Raw genomic sequence first — 18,617 nt, 5'->3', positions numbered from 1 at the left:
CCGCAGTCGCTGCAGCGTCTGAGGCCAAGGTGCTTCATGCACCGTCCAAAGGGGACACAGAGTACCTGTAGATGCAGGGCCATGTCCCTGACGATACTCAGTCTCCTGTCCGGCAGATTCCCCCTGGGGCTGCGGAGGGAGCCCGGTCCCAGTGGCTGGATGACCGGTTAGGATCCCACTTCACCCAGAGCCCCTAAGGGATGGGAAGGAAAACGGCATGTGGCTCCTGCCTGTGTACCCGCAATGTGTACCTCAACCTTAACAACACCGCCGACTCAGTGGGGTGAGAAGGGAGCATGCCGGGGGCCCTGTTAGGGGCCCTCTTTTCTTCCATCCGATATAATCAGCAGCTGCTGCCTGACTAAAATGTGGAGCATTGTGTGAATGTCAGCCTCCTTCAACACAAAGCATAAGACTGATGGGCCCGTGATGCACGGGAGGGTGTATAGGCAGAGGGGAGGGGTTACACTTTTTAAAGTGTAATACTTTGTGTGGCCTCCGGAGGCAGAAGCTATACACCCAATTGTCTGGGTCTCCCAATGGAGCGACAAAGAAATATTGTAGTAGTAACTTAAGCTGTCACAGAGAAAGAAAACGTGAAGGTGTACTTCACTGCCAGGTGTGGACGTTATAAATTAGGCTCTGTAGTGTAGCATGCACCATCGGCGGCAGATCCCAAATGTGATAGACAGCTGGCATTCTTCTGGAACAGAGACTCCTAATTATAGCAGCCTGCAGCCGCCCAGGACTGTTGCATCTATTAAATGTAACAATCCCAGTAGTTTACCAGGCGCATCCCGATTGCACTGGTGGATTGGCAATTGGGGTAATAAGGGGTTAATGACAGCTCACATCTGCCACTAAGCCCTAGATTAGTAATGGGAGGAGTCTATGAGACCCCCCCCATTATTAATCTGTAAGTGAAAAGAAATATAACCCAGTATACTTTATCTGTGCTGGGCATCAGAATATGGGGGGACCCTAGGCACATTTTTTTATTTCGTAATTATTACGGAACTGAGCATTTCCGGCAGCCTGCTGTCGCTGCCGGCACCAAAGGCAGCTGATCGGTGGGGATGCGGGGTGTCAGACTCCCTTTAACTGAAGAAAGTAGATGTGGTTGGCAACCTGTGAATGTAAACCCAAATGCTGTTATTCACTGATGGAAAAAGACAGCATGAAAATGATGAGAAACTGAGTAAAAGTACATTAGAAAGTTGCAGAATTTTCTTTAATAAGCTGAAAATTCTTTAAAAGGGAATCTGTCAGCAGGTTTTCTCTACTTCATCTGGGAGCAGCATGTTGTAGGCAAAGATTCTGAAACTATCCATGTTTACTTTAGATCATTGTGTTAAGCTGTTCTGACTTATCTCAGAATTGTGTGTAGCAGAGGTGGGAGCTGTCCCTGCCCACACCAGGCGCTCTTAACTGAGGTGTCAATCACAGCAGGTGATGTGCACGACTGCTGTGCACAGGCATGGAGTCACACCAAATGTTAATCACACAGCAATAAACCCTTTAGTAGGAGTAATCAATAGCTTGGACACATAAGAAAGACAGATTATTATTATTTTTTTAACCCTCACAACATGCTGTCTTCCGCTTACATTGCAAAATCCTGGTGACAGATTCCCTTTAAGATAACACATATATGAGGACATTCTCTACAATATTCCCCAATATGAAAGCCAGAGCTAGACAGATTTTACCTGGTGAAGACTGGAAGCTGTGACTGGATGACTTGTACACGAATAACAACCAGAAGCAAAGTGCTGAACATCAAAACAACAAGTTTTAGCAAGGTCTGCAGTAAGGAATATGGTATGCTGCCTTTACCCAGCAGTATCTGTACAGCCGTCTCCCATAACAGAGGCAATGTTGTACTGCAAAGAAAGCACAATGTATACTGAATATGAAAACACAAATGGTTAAACAAGCCAAACAACAGATTTAACACTAGAAGTCCCAGAGGGGTCATTTAACATTTCTACCATTGAAACTCTATGGAGCTCGAAATTCCTGGGACTTCTAGTGTTAGAGAGAATCTGTCATGTCCAATAACTATCAACCTGCAGAGAGATTTAGGATTAGTCTGCAGTTCAACAGTGTTATGATGGTGATCGGTCGATGTACAGTAAGTGTGGAATGTTGTGAATATGTTTTCCAGTTTGGGGCTCCCTCTTGTGGTCAGTGCTGGCGGTGCAGTTGATGTGTGGAATGAAAGCCACACACCTGTGGAGGACTGACAATCAGGGTCAGATTGGGCTATTTAACTGAGTAGTTTTCTCTGGTTCCTTGCCTGTGGTCAATGTCTCCTGTGTGTTAAGGACATTCTGTAACCAGCCCTGCTCACTACCAGAACTGCTCTCAAATAAGTGGTCTTTTGTACCTCTGCTGTTTGTTTTCCCACTTTGTTTTTTATGCTTTGATTCTAAAGCATGATTTCTATTTTGTCTGTGTGGAGTTCTTGGTGGAATGGGATCATTCCCTGCTGGGAGTGTCTGTATACTTAGCTCCATGATTCTGCAAGGTATTGTGTTTGTCATGCTTGGTATTAATTCAGTCCCTCATCTGTATTAGTGTTTTTGGATCCCAGTAACATCAGAGTGCCGATACAGTGGGGGAGAGGTTTATGACCTCAGGATTTTTCCATATCAGAAGTGCTGGTATATATTAGGGTTTTTACGGTTTATAAGTACTCACCTGGTCTGCAGTGCCTCTTTAGGTTGTGAAAGGTCTTTCCATTTCCTTCCTTTTTTCTTTGTGGTGTTTTCTCCTCCATATATTACTTTGTTTTATTTTGTTATATTTATAATGTAATAAAATGTGTGATTTGCATTCAAATTTTTTTTTCTAGTTTTTTTACTTGAGAGATATGGGCGTGGTCCTAATTGCCTTAGCATTTTATTCTCCTTTAGGTTTGTTTAGCTACTTTTTGCCACTAATGTGTTCTTATATGTGGATACTCTTTTGTAGGTTTATAATTATCATTGTGTTGTCTGATAAAACATTCATCACAAGGCTTTTTACTCTTAAGGCCCCTTTACACACTGAGACTTTCAGCGATCCCACCAGCGATCCCAACCTGGCCGGGATCGCTACAAAGTCTCTGGTGAGTCTCTGGTGATCTGTCAAACAGGCAAACCTGGCCAACGACGCAACAGCGATCCGGACCTGCAGAACGACCTAGCTAGTCAAACACTGGAAACGAGTGATGTGTCACAATATCTGTCAATCACTATTCTCTGTCAGTCGGTCTCTCCCTCTCGGTCTCTATTCTCTGTCGGTCCGTCACTATCTCTGTCCCTCTCTCACAGTCTGTCGGTCATTTTCCCCTCCTCTCTCATACTCACCGATCCCAGACGCGGCGCTGCACGGCATTCACACTGCTGCGGCGGCTTTTACTATTTTGAAAAAGCCGGCCGCTCATTAAACAATTTCGTATTCCCTACTTTCCCCGCCCACAGGCGCCTATGATTGGTTGCAGTGAGACACGACCCCACGCTGAGTGACAGGTGTCTCACTGCACCCAATCACAGCAGCCGGTGGGCGTGTCACTATGGAGTAATTAAAAAAAAAAACCGGCGTGCGGTTCCCCCCAAATTTAATACCAGCCAGATAAAGCCATACGGCTGAAGGCTGGTATTCTCAGGATGGGGAGCGTCACGTTATGGGGAGCCCCCCAGCCTAACAATATCAGTCAGCAGCCGCCCAGAATTGCCGCATACATTATATGCGACAGTTCTGGGACTGTACCCGGCTCTTCCCCGATTTGCCCTGGTGCGTTGGCAAATCGGGGTAATAAGGAGTTATTGGCAGCCCATAGCTGCCAATAAGTCCTAGATTAATCATGTCAGGCGTTTCCCCGAGATACCTTCCATGATTAATCTGTAAATTACAGTAAATAAACACACACACACGAAAAAATCCTTTATTAGAAATAAAAAACACAAACAAATTCCCTCATCACCAATTTAATCAGCCCCAAAAAGCCCTCCTTGTCCGGCGTAATCCACGGACCTCCAGCGTCGCTTCCAGCTCAGCTGCATGGAGGTGACAGGAGCAGCAGAAGACACCGCTGCTCCTGTCACCTCCACGCAGCTAATGAAGACAGCCATGCGATCGGCTGAGCTGTCACTGAGGTTACCCGCTGTCACTGGATCCAGCGGTGGATGCAGCGGTGGCCGCGGGTAACCTCAGTGACAGCTCAGCTGATCGCGCTACTCACCTCAGTTGCTGCGTGGAGCGGCGGTGAGTAGTGCGATCAGCTGAACGGTCGCTGAGGTTACCCGCGGCCACCGCTGCATCCACCGCTGGTCCACCGCTGGATCCAGTGACAGCGGGTAACCTCAGTGACAGCTCAGCCGATTGCGCGGCTGTCTTCATTTGCTGCGTGGAGGTGACCGGAGCGACGGTGTCTTCTGCTGCTCCTGTCACCTCCATGCAGCTGAGCTGGAAGCGACGCTGGAGGTCCGTGGATTACGCCGGACATGGAGGGCTTTTTGGGGCTGATTAAATTGGTGATGAGGGAATTTGTTTGTGTTTTTTATTTCTAATAAAGGATTTTTTCAGGTGTGTGTGTTTATTTACTGTCACTTACAGATTAATCATGGAAGGTTTCTCGGGGAGACGCCTGACATGATTAATCTCGGACTTATTGGCAGCTATGGACTGCCAATAACTCCTTATTACCCCGATTTGCCAACGCACCAGGGCAAATCGGGAAGAGCCGGGTACAGTCCCAGAACTGTCGCATATAATGTATGCGGCAATTCTGGGCGGCTGCTGACTGATATTGTTAAGCTGGGGGGCTCCCCATAACGTGGAACTCCCCATCCTGAGAATACCAGCCTTCAGCCGTATGGCTTTATCTGGCTGGTATTAAAATTGGGGGGGACCGCACGCCGTTTTTTTTTTAATTTAATTATTTATGTCACTGCACAGTATAGACCCGCCCACCGGCTGCTGTGATTGGGTGCAGTGAGACACCAGTCACTCAGCGTGGGGGCGTGTCTCACTGCAACCAATCATAGGCGCCTGTGGGCGGGGAAAGTAGGGAATACGAAATTGTTTAATGAGCGGCCGGCTTTTTCAAAATGGTAAAAGCCGCCGCAGCAGTGTGAATGCCGTGCAGCGCCGCTCCGGGGATCGGTGCGTATGAGAGAGGAGGGGAAAATGACCGACAGAGGGACAGAGATAGTGACGGACCGACAGAGAGAGAATAGAGACCGAGAGGGAAAGACCGACTGACAGAGAATAGTGATTGACAGATATTGTGACACATCACTCGTTTCCAGTGTTTTAAGTCCCCTTTACACACTGAGACTTTGCTGCACAGCGGGAAACAAAGGACCAAAGAATGGTCCTGAGAGATGTGTAGTGATCAGCAACCTCACAGCAGGGGCCAGGTCGCTGATGTGTTTCACACACTGCAATGTCGCTGGGGAGGTCGCTATTACGTCACAAAACCGGTGACATTACAGCGATGTCGTTTGCGATGTTGCAGTGTGTAAAGCCACCTTTAGGAAACAAAGGAGCCATTCAGATATACGTATCTATTTGTTATTGGTTAAAATCTATTTTGGGTAATTATCTTCTCACATGTTGGTTATTATATAAACGATACTTGAAGCGAGGACGCTGTCTAGAGCGGTCTCCCCCATAATACGCCTGCTTATCTAACCTACAGGTGTTACTACAAGTTCTGTACAAATCCGAGGTCACAGTCACATCCCGGAGGCAGGTGTTTGATAAGTAAAATCTATTAACATTCTTTTGTCCCTGCTGTAAGAACATATTTTAGAAAATACATTTGCTATAATTTTTAACTCTTGATTTTCCTAACATCTGTAGATGGGGATACCTCAATAAATCCCTATTTAATCCCTACCTCATCGCTGAGGTTGGCACCCTTGTGACGCAAAAGACGCCCTGCTCAACGATGATTGGGCCTAGTTTCCTCCAATTGTCCCTTAATCAACACCAAATAACCATAGAGGGAGGATGGAAACTAATGGCATGGGCTCAATTGCTCATGGACCTTGCGCAGTTAAATCAGTAACAGGAAACCATTTATTCACCTTTCATAGGCATTCACAAGTCACAAAGGAATTAATGTCCCAGGTATAGTGACATTAGACTTCAGAATTCTCACTTTGCTGGCATCAGGAAACCCTTCAGGTACTGGAAAACGCATCAAAAAAGCAATGTGTGCACTCAGTCTTATGACCACATGTTCATGAGTGCTTGATTGATATTGCTGGCCTGAAATGTGCACTGCCGATGCTTCTATATAACATACTTGAGGAAGCGTTTTATGCGAAATGTACATAGGGGTGGAGGTGGATGCTCTGCTGACCCACCAATACTAACATGGGTAACAAAAGGAAAATGATGTGTATATGTGATACCGGGTATTTGCTTAAATAGTGAAGCAAGTCAGCAATGATAGACACTGTCTCATAGGTATATAATGGTTGAGAGGAATTCTTGCATTCATGGTTGAAGGTTTGAATCTGAGCTACCTGTGTGACTCCACATTGATTTTCAGTACATGGACCTACAGTTTGTCGTTATGTTATAGTGATGAGATATATATTACCGTATTTTTCGGACCATAAGACGCACTTTTTTTTACCCCCAAATGTTGGGGGAAAGTGGGGGGTGCGTCTTATGGTCTGACTATAAGGTTGCGGGTGCGGGGAATGAGGGTGCCGCGGTGGAACGGGTCATCGGCGGCACGAGCAGGCTGTGTAGCAGCCTGCCGTGACCACGTGGGCCTGCTCATTACATATGCACGCCCATCCTCCCGCCCATCATCTCTCAGCGAAACCGGCGCTGACAGGTGGGCGGGGTGATGGGCGGGAAGGGGGGGGGTGTGCATAATTAGCAGCCGGCCATGATCACCCCTGGCAACTACAGCCTGGAGTGATCATGTGCGGCTGTATTCACTGCCCCCCGTGCATCATTATCAGCGCGGGGTGCAGTGAATCAGTGTACTCACCCGTCACCGTGTGTGGAGCCGCCCCCCTGCAGCATCGCGTCTTCCTGTCTGTGCCGGCGGTCAGCTGATCTGGACACTAGCGGCGCGCACCGCGATGACGTCATCGCTGTGCGCGCCGCTAGTATCCACCAGAATCGATCAGCTTACCGCCGGCACAGACAGGAAGATGCGATGCTGCAGACACTGGTGACGGCTCCACACAGCGGCGCTGCAGCTGAGACAGATCGGTGCTTCAGGGAGTGAGGAAGGGTAAGTATAAACGTTTATTTTTTTTTTCCTGTGCCACAGGATACACGCCATTTACCAGGATGGGGGCATTTCATGAGCAGGATGGATGGGGGCATTTCATGAGCAGGATGGATGGGGGCATTTCATGAGCAGGATGGATGGGGCATTTCATGAGCAGGATGGATGGGGGCATTTCATGAGCAGGATGGATGGGGGCATATCTTGAGCAGGATGGATGGGGCATTTCATGAGCAGGATGGATGGGGGCATTTCATGAGCAGGATGGATGGGGGGTATATCATGAGCAGGATGGATGGGGGGTATATCATGAGCAGGATGGATGGGGGGGTATATCATGAGCAGGATGGATGGGGGGTATATCATGAGCAGGATGGATGGGGGGTATATCATGAGCAGGATGGATGGGGGGTATATCATGAGCAGGATGGATGGGGGGGTATATCATGAGCAGGATGGATGGGGGGTATATCATGAGCAGGATGGATGGGGGGTATATCATGAGCAGGATGGATGGGGGGGTATATCATGAGCAGGATGGATGGGGGGCATATCATGAGCAGGATGGATGGGGGCATATCATGAGCAGGATGGATGGGGGCATATCATGAGCAGGATGGATGGGGGCATATCATGAGCAGGATGGATGGGGGCATATCATGAGCAGGATGGATGGGGGCATATCATGAGCAGGATGGATGGGGGCATATCATGAGCAGGATGGATGGGGGCATATCATGAGCAGGATGGATGGGGGCATATCATGAGCAGGATGGATGGGGGCATATCATGAGCAGGATGGATGGGGGCATATCATGAGCAGGATGGATGGGGGCATTTCATGAGCAGGATGGATGGGGGCATATCATGAGCAGGATGGATGGGGGCATATCATGAGCAGGATGGATGGGGGCATATCATGAGCAGGATGGATGGGGGCATATCATGAGCAGGATGGATGGGGGCATATCATGAGCAGGATGGATGGGGGCATATCATGAGCAGGATGGATGGGGGCATATCATGAGCAGGATGGATGGGGGCATATCATGAGCAGGATGGATGGGGGCATATCATGAGCAGGATGGATGGGGGTATATCATGAGCAGGATGGATGGGGTATATCATGAGCAGGATGGATGGAAGGTATATTATTAGCAGGATGGATGGGGGGGTATATTATTAGCAGGATGGGGGGTATATGAGCAGGATCATATACAAGGCAGGATGATCCTTATCAGAATGGGGTACCTTAGTAGAGAATTTGGGGACATTACCCCCATAACAGTGTCAGCAGCAGATCCTCGCCCCATAACAGTGTGTCATGACCATATTTTTTGGTAAAAATTTTATTTTCCCATTTTCCTCCTCTAAAACCAGGGTGCGTCTTATGGTCAGGTGCGTCTTATAGTCCGAAAAATACGGTATACATTATAAGATTGTACTATCACTCGCTCACTATTACGAGGGGCGATCCAAAAGTAAGATAATCGGTTATTGCTATTGCACACAGAAATTAAAATAAAATGTTTTCTTCTCTCTTAGGTACCCACTAGTCCAGGAAAAAAAACAAACACTTAAATAGGCCATGATTCCCGGGAGCTACATTCATTTGAATATGAACTGCCGATGACTGAACATCAAAATGGAAAAAAACGAGCTCAGAGCTGTCATCAAATACCTATGCTTGAAAAAAAATGACTACCAAAGACATACACAGTGACTTGACTGGTGGAAACAATGGGGGACTCTTCTCCTCCATATTCCACAGTTGCACGCTGGGCCAAGGAATTTAAGATGGGAAGAACATCGACGGAAGATGAGCATCGTGAAGGACGCCCATCCACGTCCCTCAATGAAGAAAACGTGAAAAAAGTTGAAGTTGTATTGGCAGATCGAAGAGTGACTATCAGGCATGTAGCTGAGGTCACAGGGATCTCATAGGGCAGTATTCAAAGAATCCTTGCAAAAGAATTGCATATTAGAAAGGTCTCCGTGCGTTGGGTGCCAAAAATGTTAACAGACGAGCAAAAGAAGAAACGAGTTGACATTTCAATAGCAAATCTCGAAAAGTTCCAAGCAGACAAGGAGAATTTTTTGTCACATTTTTTGACCATGGACGAGACCTGTATCCACCACTTTGATCCTGAAACCAAACAACAATCGATGACATGGAAACGAGCCGACGCCGAAGAAATTCAGTGTCAAGCTCAGCAGGGAAGGTTATGGCGTACATTTTTTGGGACGCTGAAGGAATTATTATGGTGGACTATTTGGAGAAGGGAGCTACTATTACGGGCTCCTACTACGCAGAACAAATAAGAAGATTGCGGGAGGCTATCAAGGAGAAAAGGCGCGGCAAACTGCGGGCTGGAGTGCTGTTTCACCAAGGTAACGCGCCGGCTCACAAAGCTGCAGTTGCCATGGCAACCATTCAAGAAGCAAGCTTCGAACTGGTGGAACACCCCTCCTACGCCAGATCTAGCCCCCAGTGACTTTTCTCTTTCCTCGCTCAAGGAACCTCTCAGGGGCAAGAAATTTGACGACAAAAGTGATGTGTTAACCGCTGTTGGGGATTTTTTTGCGGGTCAAGATCAAGAATTTTTTTCAAAAGGAATTCTAAGTTTAGAAAAGAGATGGACTAAATGTATAGACTTGTTAGGAGACTATGTAGAAAAATATTTTTTATTTTTTTTTAATATACTCGTGTTTATTATTGATCATTACTTTTGGATTGCCCCTCGTATGTGTGAAATTTAATTGTCGAGTCCATGTGTAGAGACCCAATGGTAATGAGATACCAGCCTATGGATTCATGAAGGTCTTTGCGGATGAAGTTTGAATGCATATTCACACTTTGCCAGTCAGCTCACAGGTACAATGGGGATCTGCACTGATGCAATTCTGAATGCACATGTATAACCTTGTAGCCAGCACTTGCACTTTATTTATCCCATGATCATCAATCAGCAAATATCAACAGTTTAATAACTGTTACCTCTGTTATTAATGATATCAAAATCCAAAAGGAATTGTCAATTGGACTTTACTGTTTACTATACTCCTAGGATTTGTATAATCTAATTGAATTTACAAGCGTTAACCCTCCACATCCTTGTGTGTTTTGTACACTGTAACACTGCATTTTTAATGTGTTTATTGTATGTCCATCACTCTTTCTGTATCAATTTTTCTAAATAAAATATTTCTATATAAAATATACGGAATTACTCCTAGTCCTTTTTTTGACAATAGGTACTGGAAAATGCATCAACAAAAGCAATGTGTGCCCGCAGTCTTATGAGCATGTGTTCATGATTGCTTGATTGATGTTGCTGGCCTGAAATATGCGCTCCCGATGCTCCTATATAACATACTTTTGTCTCTGCAGCATCACTAGTGCGGTGGAACTGAAGCGGTCTGCGTTCATAAGCTAAAATTGCGTGATGCTGGTCAGCTGTAGTGAAATGATCGGCTGCGGCCAGACTGCAGCAGTGGCCGGTCCTCTTGGCAACGAGATGTAAACAATACAATTAAAAGACAACATTTGGGGAGAACTAAGCCAGGTTTGAATAAGTTGGAAAACTGCTTGTTTTCTAAGTACTGTCTTAAAGATGTAATCAAGACTGGCCAATAGGCTTATCCAAAATGTGTTTACTAAACCAGACACCCAAAAGAATATGGAAAAGCTTAGGCATATCTAGAGAGTAAGGCTGGGGCCACACAGGGCACTACTGCGATGCTCGCATGAGACTCGGCTCGCGCTGGCAACACAGCAGGAGCAGAGTGTCATGCGAGTGTGCCTGCGTCTGAGGTCAGACCCTGCGAGCGGACCTCCGCTGCGGGGGGTGGGCCGGCGATGCGAAGGGGCGGACCAGCACTGCAGAGGGGCGGGATGGCACGAAGGAGGGGAGGGATTTATCTTCCTCTCTCCTCCGTAGCTGGCTATTGTGATTCTCGCTCTGCACGCGTAGTACACCGGTGTAGCGCGAGTGCAGTGCGATTTTTTTTCTCACCCCATTCACTTGAATGGGTGCGAGAGAAAAGGGTCTCACCTTACAATCGTAGCATGCTGCGATTGTTTTCTCTGTCCGATTAGGGCTGAGAAAATAAATCGCTCATGTGTGCTGTCACACAGGCTAGAATTGGTCTGAGGGGAATGCCATGTTTTATCGCACTCCACTCGCACCGATTTTCTCGCTGTGTGGTTTAGGCCTAACTGCATTTGTCTCGGGAACACCCTTCAGTGGGTATGTCAGAGGGGGGAAATTAACCTAATGTATGTAAAAAGAGGGGTAGCCTTAAAATGCCATTTCTGTGACTGGTACTGTGTTACCGGATACATCATGGCCCGGGCTGTAACTCTAGATAGATACAGAACCAGGAACACACATGATGATTTTGTGTTACCTCCGTATCAACGGTGTAATGTGGCACATAGGCTTGTACGGGCTCAGTAACAATATATTATACCGTACAGCTCATCACGGCCGCAGAGGAAGGAGGAATCCCACTGATCTTAGTACACATCCCCCCACTGAGAGCTTACTTTATACACACTATCAGATGACATTTCATTTTTTGCTTTGTAAAAATAAATAAAATCAAAGCGTCTTACCCCTTGAGCAATGAAGACTTCATAGACACAACAAATACCCACAACAGTAATCCCTTGCTCTTTGCACAGAGTTGCAACCGCAACAAGGAACACAGCGGCAGCGATGGGAGTCCACACTAGCAAAACAGAAGGAATGATAAAGTTTCACTATCCATGCCAGTCCAAAGAAACAATATGCTGGGTAAGCACAGGCACACAAGCACAATTACTGACATCCTCTCTGCAAAACACTAATCTGATCTCAAGATGGAAAACTTAAAAGGAGCACTCCGCTGATTTTTTATTTCTCCTTTTGTTAGCAATCGTGTGTGTATGTGTAATGAGTGCAGTCACTTAAGCTGTGTTTACACACAGACTTTCTAGCGATCCAACCTGCGATCTCAACCTAGCCGGGATCGCTACAAAGTCTCTGGTGAGCTGTCAAACAGGCAGACCTGGCCAACGACCTAATAGCGATCCGGACCTGCAGAGCGACTAGCTGGTCGTTGGGGACGTGTCAAAAAAGCAGGTGAACTTCACCCGACTTCATTTAATGCCACGCGGCTCTGTGTGCCGTGTAAATAAATAAATAATTAAAAAATCCGGCGTGCGGTCCCCCCCAATTTTAATACCAGCCAGATAAAGCCATACGGCTGCAGGCTGTTATTCTCAGGATGGGGAGCCCCACGTTATGGGGAGCCCCCCAGCCTAACAATATCAGCCAGCAGACGCCCAGAATTGCCGCATACATTAGATGCGACAGATCTGGGACTGTACCCGGCTCTTCCCGATTTGCCCTGGTGCGTTGGCAAATCGGGGTAATAAGGAGTTATTGGCAGCCCATAGCTGCCAATAAGTCCAAGATTAATCATGTCAGGCGTCACCCCGAGATACCTTCCATGATTATTAATCTGTACATTACAGTTAAAAAACACACACCCGAAAAATCCTTTATTAGAAATAAAAAACACTAACAAATTCCCTCATTACCAATTTATTACCCACAACAAAGCCCTCCTTGTCCGGCGTAATCCACGGTCCTCCAGCGTCGCATCCAGCTCTGCTGCATGCAGGTGACAGGAGCAGCAGAAGACACAGCCGCTCCTGTCACCTGCACGCAGCTAATGAAGAGAGCCGTGTGATCGGCTGAGCTGTCACTGAGGTTACCCGCTGTCACTGGATCCAGCGGTGGATGCAGCGGTGGCCGCGGGTAACCTCAGTGACAGCTCAGCTGATCGCGCTACTCACCGCCGCTCCGGTCAGCTCCACGCAGCAAATGAGGTGAGTAGCGCGATCAGCTGCTGTCACTGAGGTTACCCGCGGCCACCGCTGCATCCAGGTAACCTCAGTGACAGCTCAGCCGATCACACGGCTCTCTTCATTAGCTGCGTGCAGGTGACAGGAGCGGCTGTGTCTTCTGCTGCTCCTGTCACCTGCATGCAGCAGAGCTGGAAGAGACGCTGGAGGACCGTGGATTACGCCGGACAAGGAGGGCTTTGTTGTGGGTAATAAATTGGTAATGAGGGAATGTGTTTGTGTTTTTAATTTCTAATAAAGGATTTTTTCGGGTGTGTGTGTTTATTTACTGTCACTTACAGATTAATCATGGAAGGAATCTCGGGGAGACGCCTGACATGATTAATCTAGGACTTATTGGCAGCTATGGGCTGCCAATAACTCCTTATTACCCCGATTTGCCAACGCACCAGGGCAAATCGGGAAAAGCCGGGTACAGTCCCAGAACTGTCGCATCTAATGTATGCGGCAATTCTGGGCGGCTGCTGACTGATATTGTTAGGCTGGGGGGCTCCCCATAACGTGGAGCTCCCCATCCTGAGAATACCAGCCTTTAGCCGTATGGCTTTATCTGGCTGGTATTAAAATTGGGGGGGGGGACCTCACGCCGGATTTTTTAATTATTTATTTATTTATTTTACTGCACAGTATAGACACGCCCACCGGCTGCTGTGATTGGGTGCAGTGACACAGCTGTCACTCAGCGTGTGGGCGTGTCTCACTGCAACCAATCACAGGCGCCGGTGGGCGGGGAAAAGCAGGGAATACGAGATTGTTTAATGAGCGGCCGGCTTTTTCAAAAAAGGAAAAGCTGCTGGAGCAGAGTGAACGCCGTGCAGCGCCAGTGATCGGGGATCGGTGAGTATGAGAGAGGGGGGGGACACTTCAGTTACTCGGGGGATTAGCGGTCACCGGTGAATCCTTCGCCGGTGACCGCTAATCAGGACGCTACACAGACAGAGCCGCGGAGTCGCTGTAAAGTCCCCTTTACACACTGAAACTTTCCAGCGATGCATGCTGCACAGCGGGAAACAAAGGACCTAGGAATGGTCCTGAACGATTTGTAGCGATCACAACTTCACAGCAGGGGCCAGGTCGCTGATAGGTTCCACACACTGCAATGTCGCTGGGGAGGTCGCTGTAACGTCACAAAACCGGTGACGTTACAGCGATGTCATTTGCGATGTTGCAGTGTGTAAACCCAGCTTTACTCACTGGTCGCTGCGACCAGTGAGTGCACTCATTATACATACGAGTGCACTCATTATACATACACACGACCATTGAAAGGGGAAAGAAAACACTGATTAGAGGGTTCCTTTAAAGTCTTACAATGCATTTTCGTCAGAATGTCCTGACCTGCTTGTCTGTAGGAAAGTGGATGACGATATTTATTTATAGCCCCAGTGTTTGCCATACCTATAGCACAACAAGGCTTCCATCGTTCCATATTTAAAGGCTATTTTTTTTAATTTGCGGTTTTAGGCTATGTGTCCACGCTGCGGAAAATGCCGTGGATTTTTCGTCGAAATTCCACGTGTTTTTCAAAAATCTGCAGCACAGCTGCTCTCCAGCCATTTCTATGGCATTTTGGAACTGCTGTGCCCACGCTGCGGATTTTTCCTCAGCGGAAATAATGCGGATTTCCCTGCGGAAAAATCAGCAGCATGGTAATTATTCCTGCGGATTTCTCCGCAGGGTCCCATATACTTACCTGCCTTGATAGCAGACACCCGAGTCACTTTCTCCGTCCAGTGTACAGCAGCGCGGTGGATCCAGGTACAGGAAGGAAGAGGTGGGCGGGGCCTGCACGAGCTCCGGTCATGTGACAGCCGGAGCTAGTTCAGGCCCGCCCACCTTCTCCTGCAGACGCTGACAGAGTGACCCGGCCGCCGGAAAGCGAGGTGCTGCGTGATGGAGGTGTGTATGAACTCCCGATCACTGCAGCACTGGAAACAGACAAAAGTTGTGGTGCGGTTTCCTGGGAGCTCTTGCGGAATGTCCTGCGGATATATCCGCAGGACACTGTCCCCGTGGGCACATAGCCTTATGGATGTCAAAGCATTGTACAGATGTCGGCCATTAAAAGAAGTCCCATAGACAACAAATGCAGTTATGGTGTGACTATTTGACCTTTGTTCCGTAAAAAAGGAGCCCTACACAGCCCCATTTCTGGGTTAACGAGGAGGGGGGTCCCACTGGCTATAACCATGTCCCCCACACTGACTGACAGACGGGTCCATAGCAGCTGTCAGTCCGGGAGACATGGTTTCACAAAGTGGTGACTGAACCTGCGCCAGCGCTGCCCTGTGACTCACACCTGAACGTTGCTGGGAGGACTAAATTTCATTTCCTCCCAGCAGCGGGGTTTAATATGCTTGCGCCGCGCAGGTTTCAAATGTTATTACCTGCAGATTAACCCCATTTCTGCAGATCCATAGTGTTACACAAATATCAGGTTCCCTTTAATCATTATATTAGAGGTTTTTGCTGATAAACCAGCAGCATGGATCCCTCAAAGACTGTGCTATCACCTGCACTAAAATAGCTTGCCTCCTACTTATCACTCTTCGTTATGGACCTCTGCACAGGAGAGAGCGCTATCAAATCCAAAGATGTGCACTCCCATGCAAAAGACTGTAGCCCGGCACCAGCAGCATGGCACGGACTAAACCACTGTAGTAGACAGAGTGGTCCGTAATGTGGATTAACAGCAAAAACCTCTGATACAGTGATTTAGAAAGAAATAGAATAGTTTTTCTTTAGACCTCAGTTTTGTCCAACCAGGTGTAGGTGTGTGTCATTTGTGTGCCGTCCATATTTTTCTTGTATGGATTTAAGGATGAATGAAATTCCAAACCATTATTTTGCAATGCTAAACACGTATAGCACACAGATGTAATCAGTGTGTCTTGTATGTGTTCCATCTGTGCTGCCGGTAAAAAAAAAAACGGACATATCTGTGTGGTTCACACGGACACATGGTCTGTGTGAAAACACTCAGTTGTGAAAATCACTATAGATTTTAATGAGGATCCGTGTAAATGTGTCTCGGCTACGTGTGAAAACGGATGCCACACATATCAGAAACACAGACGAGTGAAGGGAGTGTTCAAGTGTGAAGAAGCTCCCTAAATAAAATTATTCAGACATCCATGCAGAAAAAAAAAAAGACTGGTCACTCAAGAGGAGAAGCCATCGAGGACACCCCCATCCGAATAGTTTCCCATACAGCTCGGTGTCTGGCAGCCTTTAAACCAGTTTAACTCCAAAGGAAGGAGGGATGGTAAGAGAGCGTCAGAGAGGCTGAGACTGGTAAAGTGCTTTGTCACTCCCAAAGCACTTAAAGGGTTATTCCCATCTTCACGATCCTATCCCATTATGTGGTAGATGTAATAATAAATATTAACAATTATCTCCAATTAGAAATGTAGCATAGGTCTCCTGATATAGGCATGTCTCTTTCCTCATGTTCAGGGTACTGTAGGATCTTAGATATCAATGGTTATGTCCACTAGCAACTAACTCACTATTAGGCTGGGGCCACACGGGGACTACTGCGATCCCCTTGCATGAGACTCGGCTCGTGCTGGCAGTACAGCAGAGCCGAGTCTCATGCTTGTGTCCTTGCAACTGAGGTCCGTTCGTGCGAGCAGACCTCAGCTGCGGGGGGCGGGCCGGCACTCAGGAGGGGAGGGAGGGATTTCTCTCCCTCTCGCCTGTGTAGCCGGCTATAGACATTCTCGCTCTGCACGCACGGTACACCGGTGTACCGCGAGTGCAGTGCGATTTTTCTCTCGCCCCATTCACTTGAATGGGTGCGAGAGAAAGAGTCTCGGATTACAATCGCAGCATGCTGCGATTGTTTTCTCGGTCTGATTAGGGCTGAGAAAATAATCGCTCATGTGTGCTGTCACACAGGCTAGAATTGGTCCGAGGGGAATGCGATGTTTTATCGCACTCCACTCGCACCGATTTTCTCGCCGTGTGGCTTAGGCCTTAGAGTTTAGTGATGTTCGAGTCGAACGGTTCACCAATTTCAAATTCAAGTGATTTTGGGCGGCGTTCGACGAATTCGAATGATTTGCTTAAAGCTCGGCAGTTCGAGTTACCGTTCGAGAACAGTTTGATCACCAAAAGTGTGGCTTTTCACAGTATGTACGCACGTTGCGTATCTGCATGCGTCCTGCGTCCCCAGCACAATCCCTCTCTCTTTCCTACACACCGATCACGGGCGCGAGGCTGCACGGCTGTCACAAAGCTCCGGCGGCTTTTCCACTTTGAATAATGAAGCAGCAGCCATTTTCAAATCAGGTATTCCCTGCTTTCCCCGCCCACGATTGGTTGCAATCAGACATACCCCCACGATGAGTGACAGCTGTCTCACTGCAACCAATCAAAGCCGCCGGCGGGTGGGTCTAAATCGTGCAGTAAAATAAATAAATAAAATAAAAAAAAATGCGGTCCCCCCAATTTTGATACCAGCAGGATAAAGCCACATGGCTGGAGGCTGGTATTGTCAGGATGGGGAGCCCACCACCCTAACAATATCACCCAGCAGCCGCCAGGAATTGCCGCACCCATTAGATGCGACAGTCCCGGGTCTCTACCCAGCTCATCCCGATTTGCCCTGGTGCGGTGGCTATCGGGGTACTAAGGAGTTAATCATGGCAGGCGTCTCCCCGAGATAACTTCCGTGATTAACCTGTAAGTCAAAGTAAATAAACACACACAACGAAAAATCCTTTATTTGGAATAAAAGACAAAAAACACCCTCTTTCACCATTTTATTAAAATCCCCAAATACCCCTCCAGGTCCGACGTAATCCACAGAGGTCCCGCGACGCATCCAGATCTGCTACATGAAGCTGACAGGAGTGCTATAGAACACGAGCACTCTGTGTCAGATCCACGGAGCAATGAAGTGAGCCGCGCTGTCAGCAGAGACTTCACCCAGCTAGTGCCTGTGTGTGTGGTGATGATGGGGGTTGTAGTGCCTGCGTGTGTGCGAGGATGAGTGCCGTAGTGCCTGCGTGTGCGGTGATGATGGGGGTTGTAGTGCCTGCGTGTGTGCAGTGATGAGTGCGGTACTGCCGGTGTTTGCCCATCCATCCATCCGCCAATCCACCCGCCCATCCATCCATCCTTGCAGCTGAAGAATCTGCTTCTAGATTCTCTACTGCAGTATAGAGGTCAAGATTACCAAATTTTCCTATGCTTTTCATGAGAGGCAGTGGCTCAATGGATAGAGCTCCCGCCTAAGGAGAGTTAGTTCATGAGTTCGCGTCCCGGCCGTCCCGGTAAAGAATTTAATTTATTAATTGTAAATTATAATTATTATTAATAATTATAATTTAATTATGCACTGAGGGGAGGAGCCGGAAATCAGCTGTGAGCCGCGGGACACACCTCTAAAATCAGAGCAGTTCACGGAATGAGGCTGCATTGCTCTCTTTTCGCGCTCTTTTCTCTCTT

At 47.6% G+C, this 18,617-nt stretch overlaps 1 protein-coding gene across 1 annotated transcript in view; it reads right to left on the bottom strand.

The window, feature by feature from the left end:
* TMTC3 (transmembrane O-mannosyltransferase targeting cadherins 3) overlaps positions 1-18,617 on the bottom strand; it is a 114,970-nt gene that overhangs the window by 68,413 nt on the left and 27,940 nt on the right. The window contains exons 4-5 of the mRNA XM_075344786.1: positions 11,868-11,983; positions 1,710-1,906 (exon numbers count right to left, since the gene is read on the bottom strand). Of these exons, the coding sequence (XP_075200901.1) occupies positions 1,710-1,906; positions 11,868-11,983 (313 nt within the window). The remainder of the gene's footprint in view (positions 1-1,709; positions 1,907-11,867; positions 11,984-18,617) is intronic.

This window comes from Anomaloglossus baeobatrachus, chromosome 4 (genome assembly GCF_048569485.1).
Source record: "Anomaloglossus baeobatrachus isolate aAnoBae1 chromosome 4, aAnoBae1.hap1, whole genome shotgun sequence".
NCBI classification, from domain to species: Eukaryota; Metazoa; Chordata; class Amphibia; order Anura; family Aromobatidae; genus Anomaloglossus; species Anomaloglossus baeobatrachus.
Note: the sequence above shows the minus strand (reverse complement) of the source record. Positions and strands in the feature narration are given on the sequence as shown.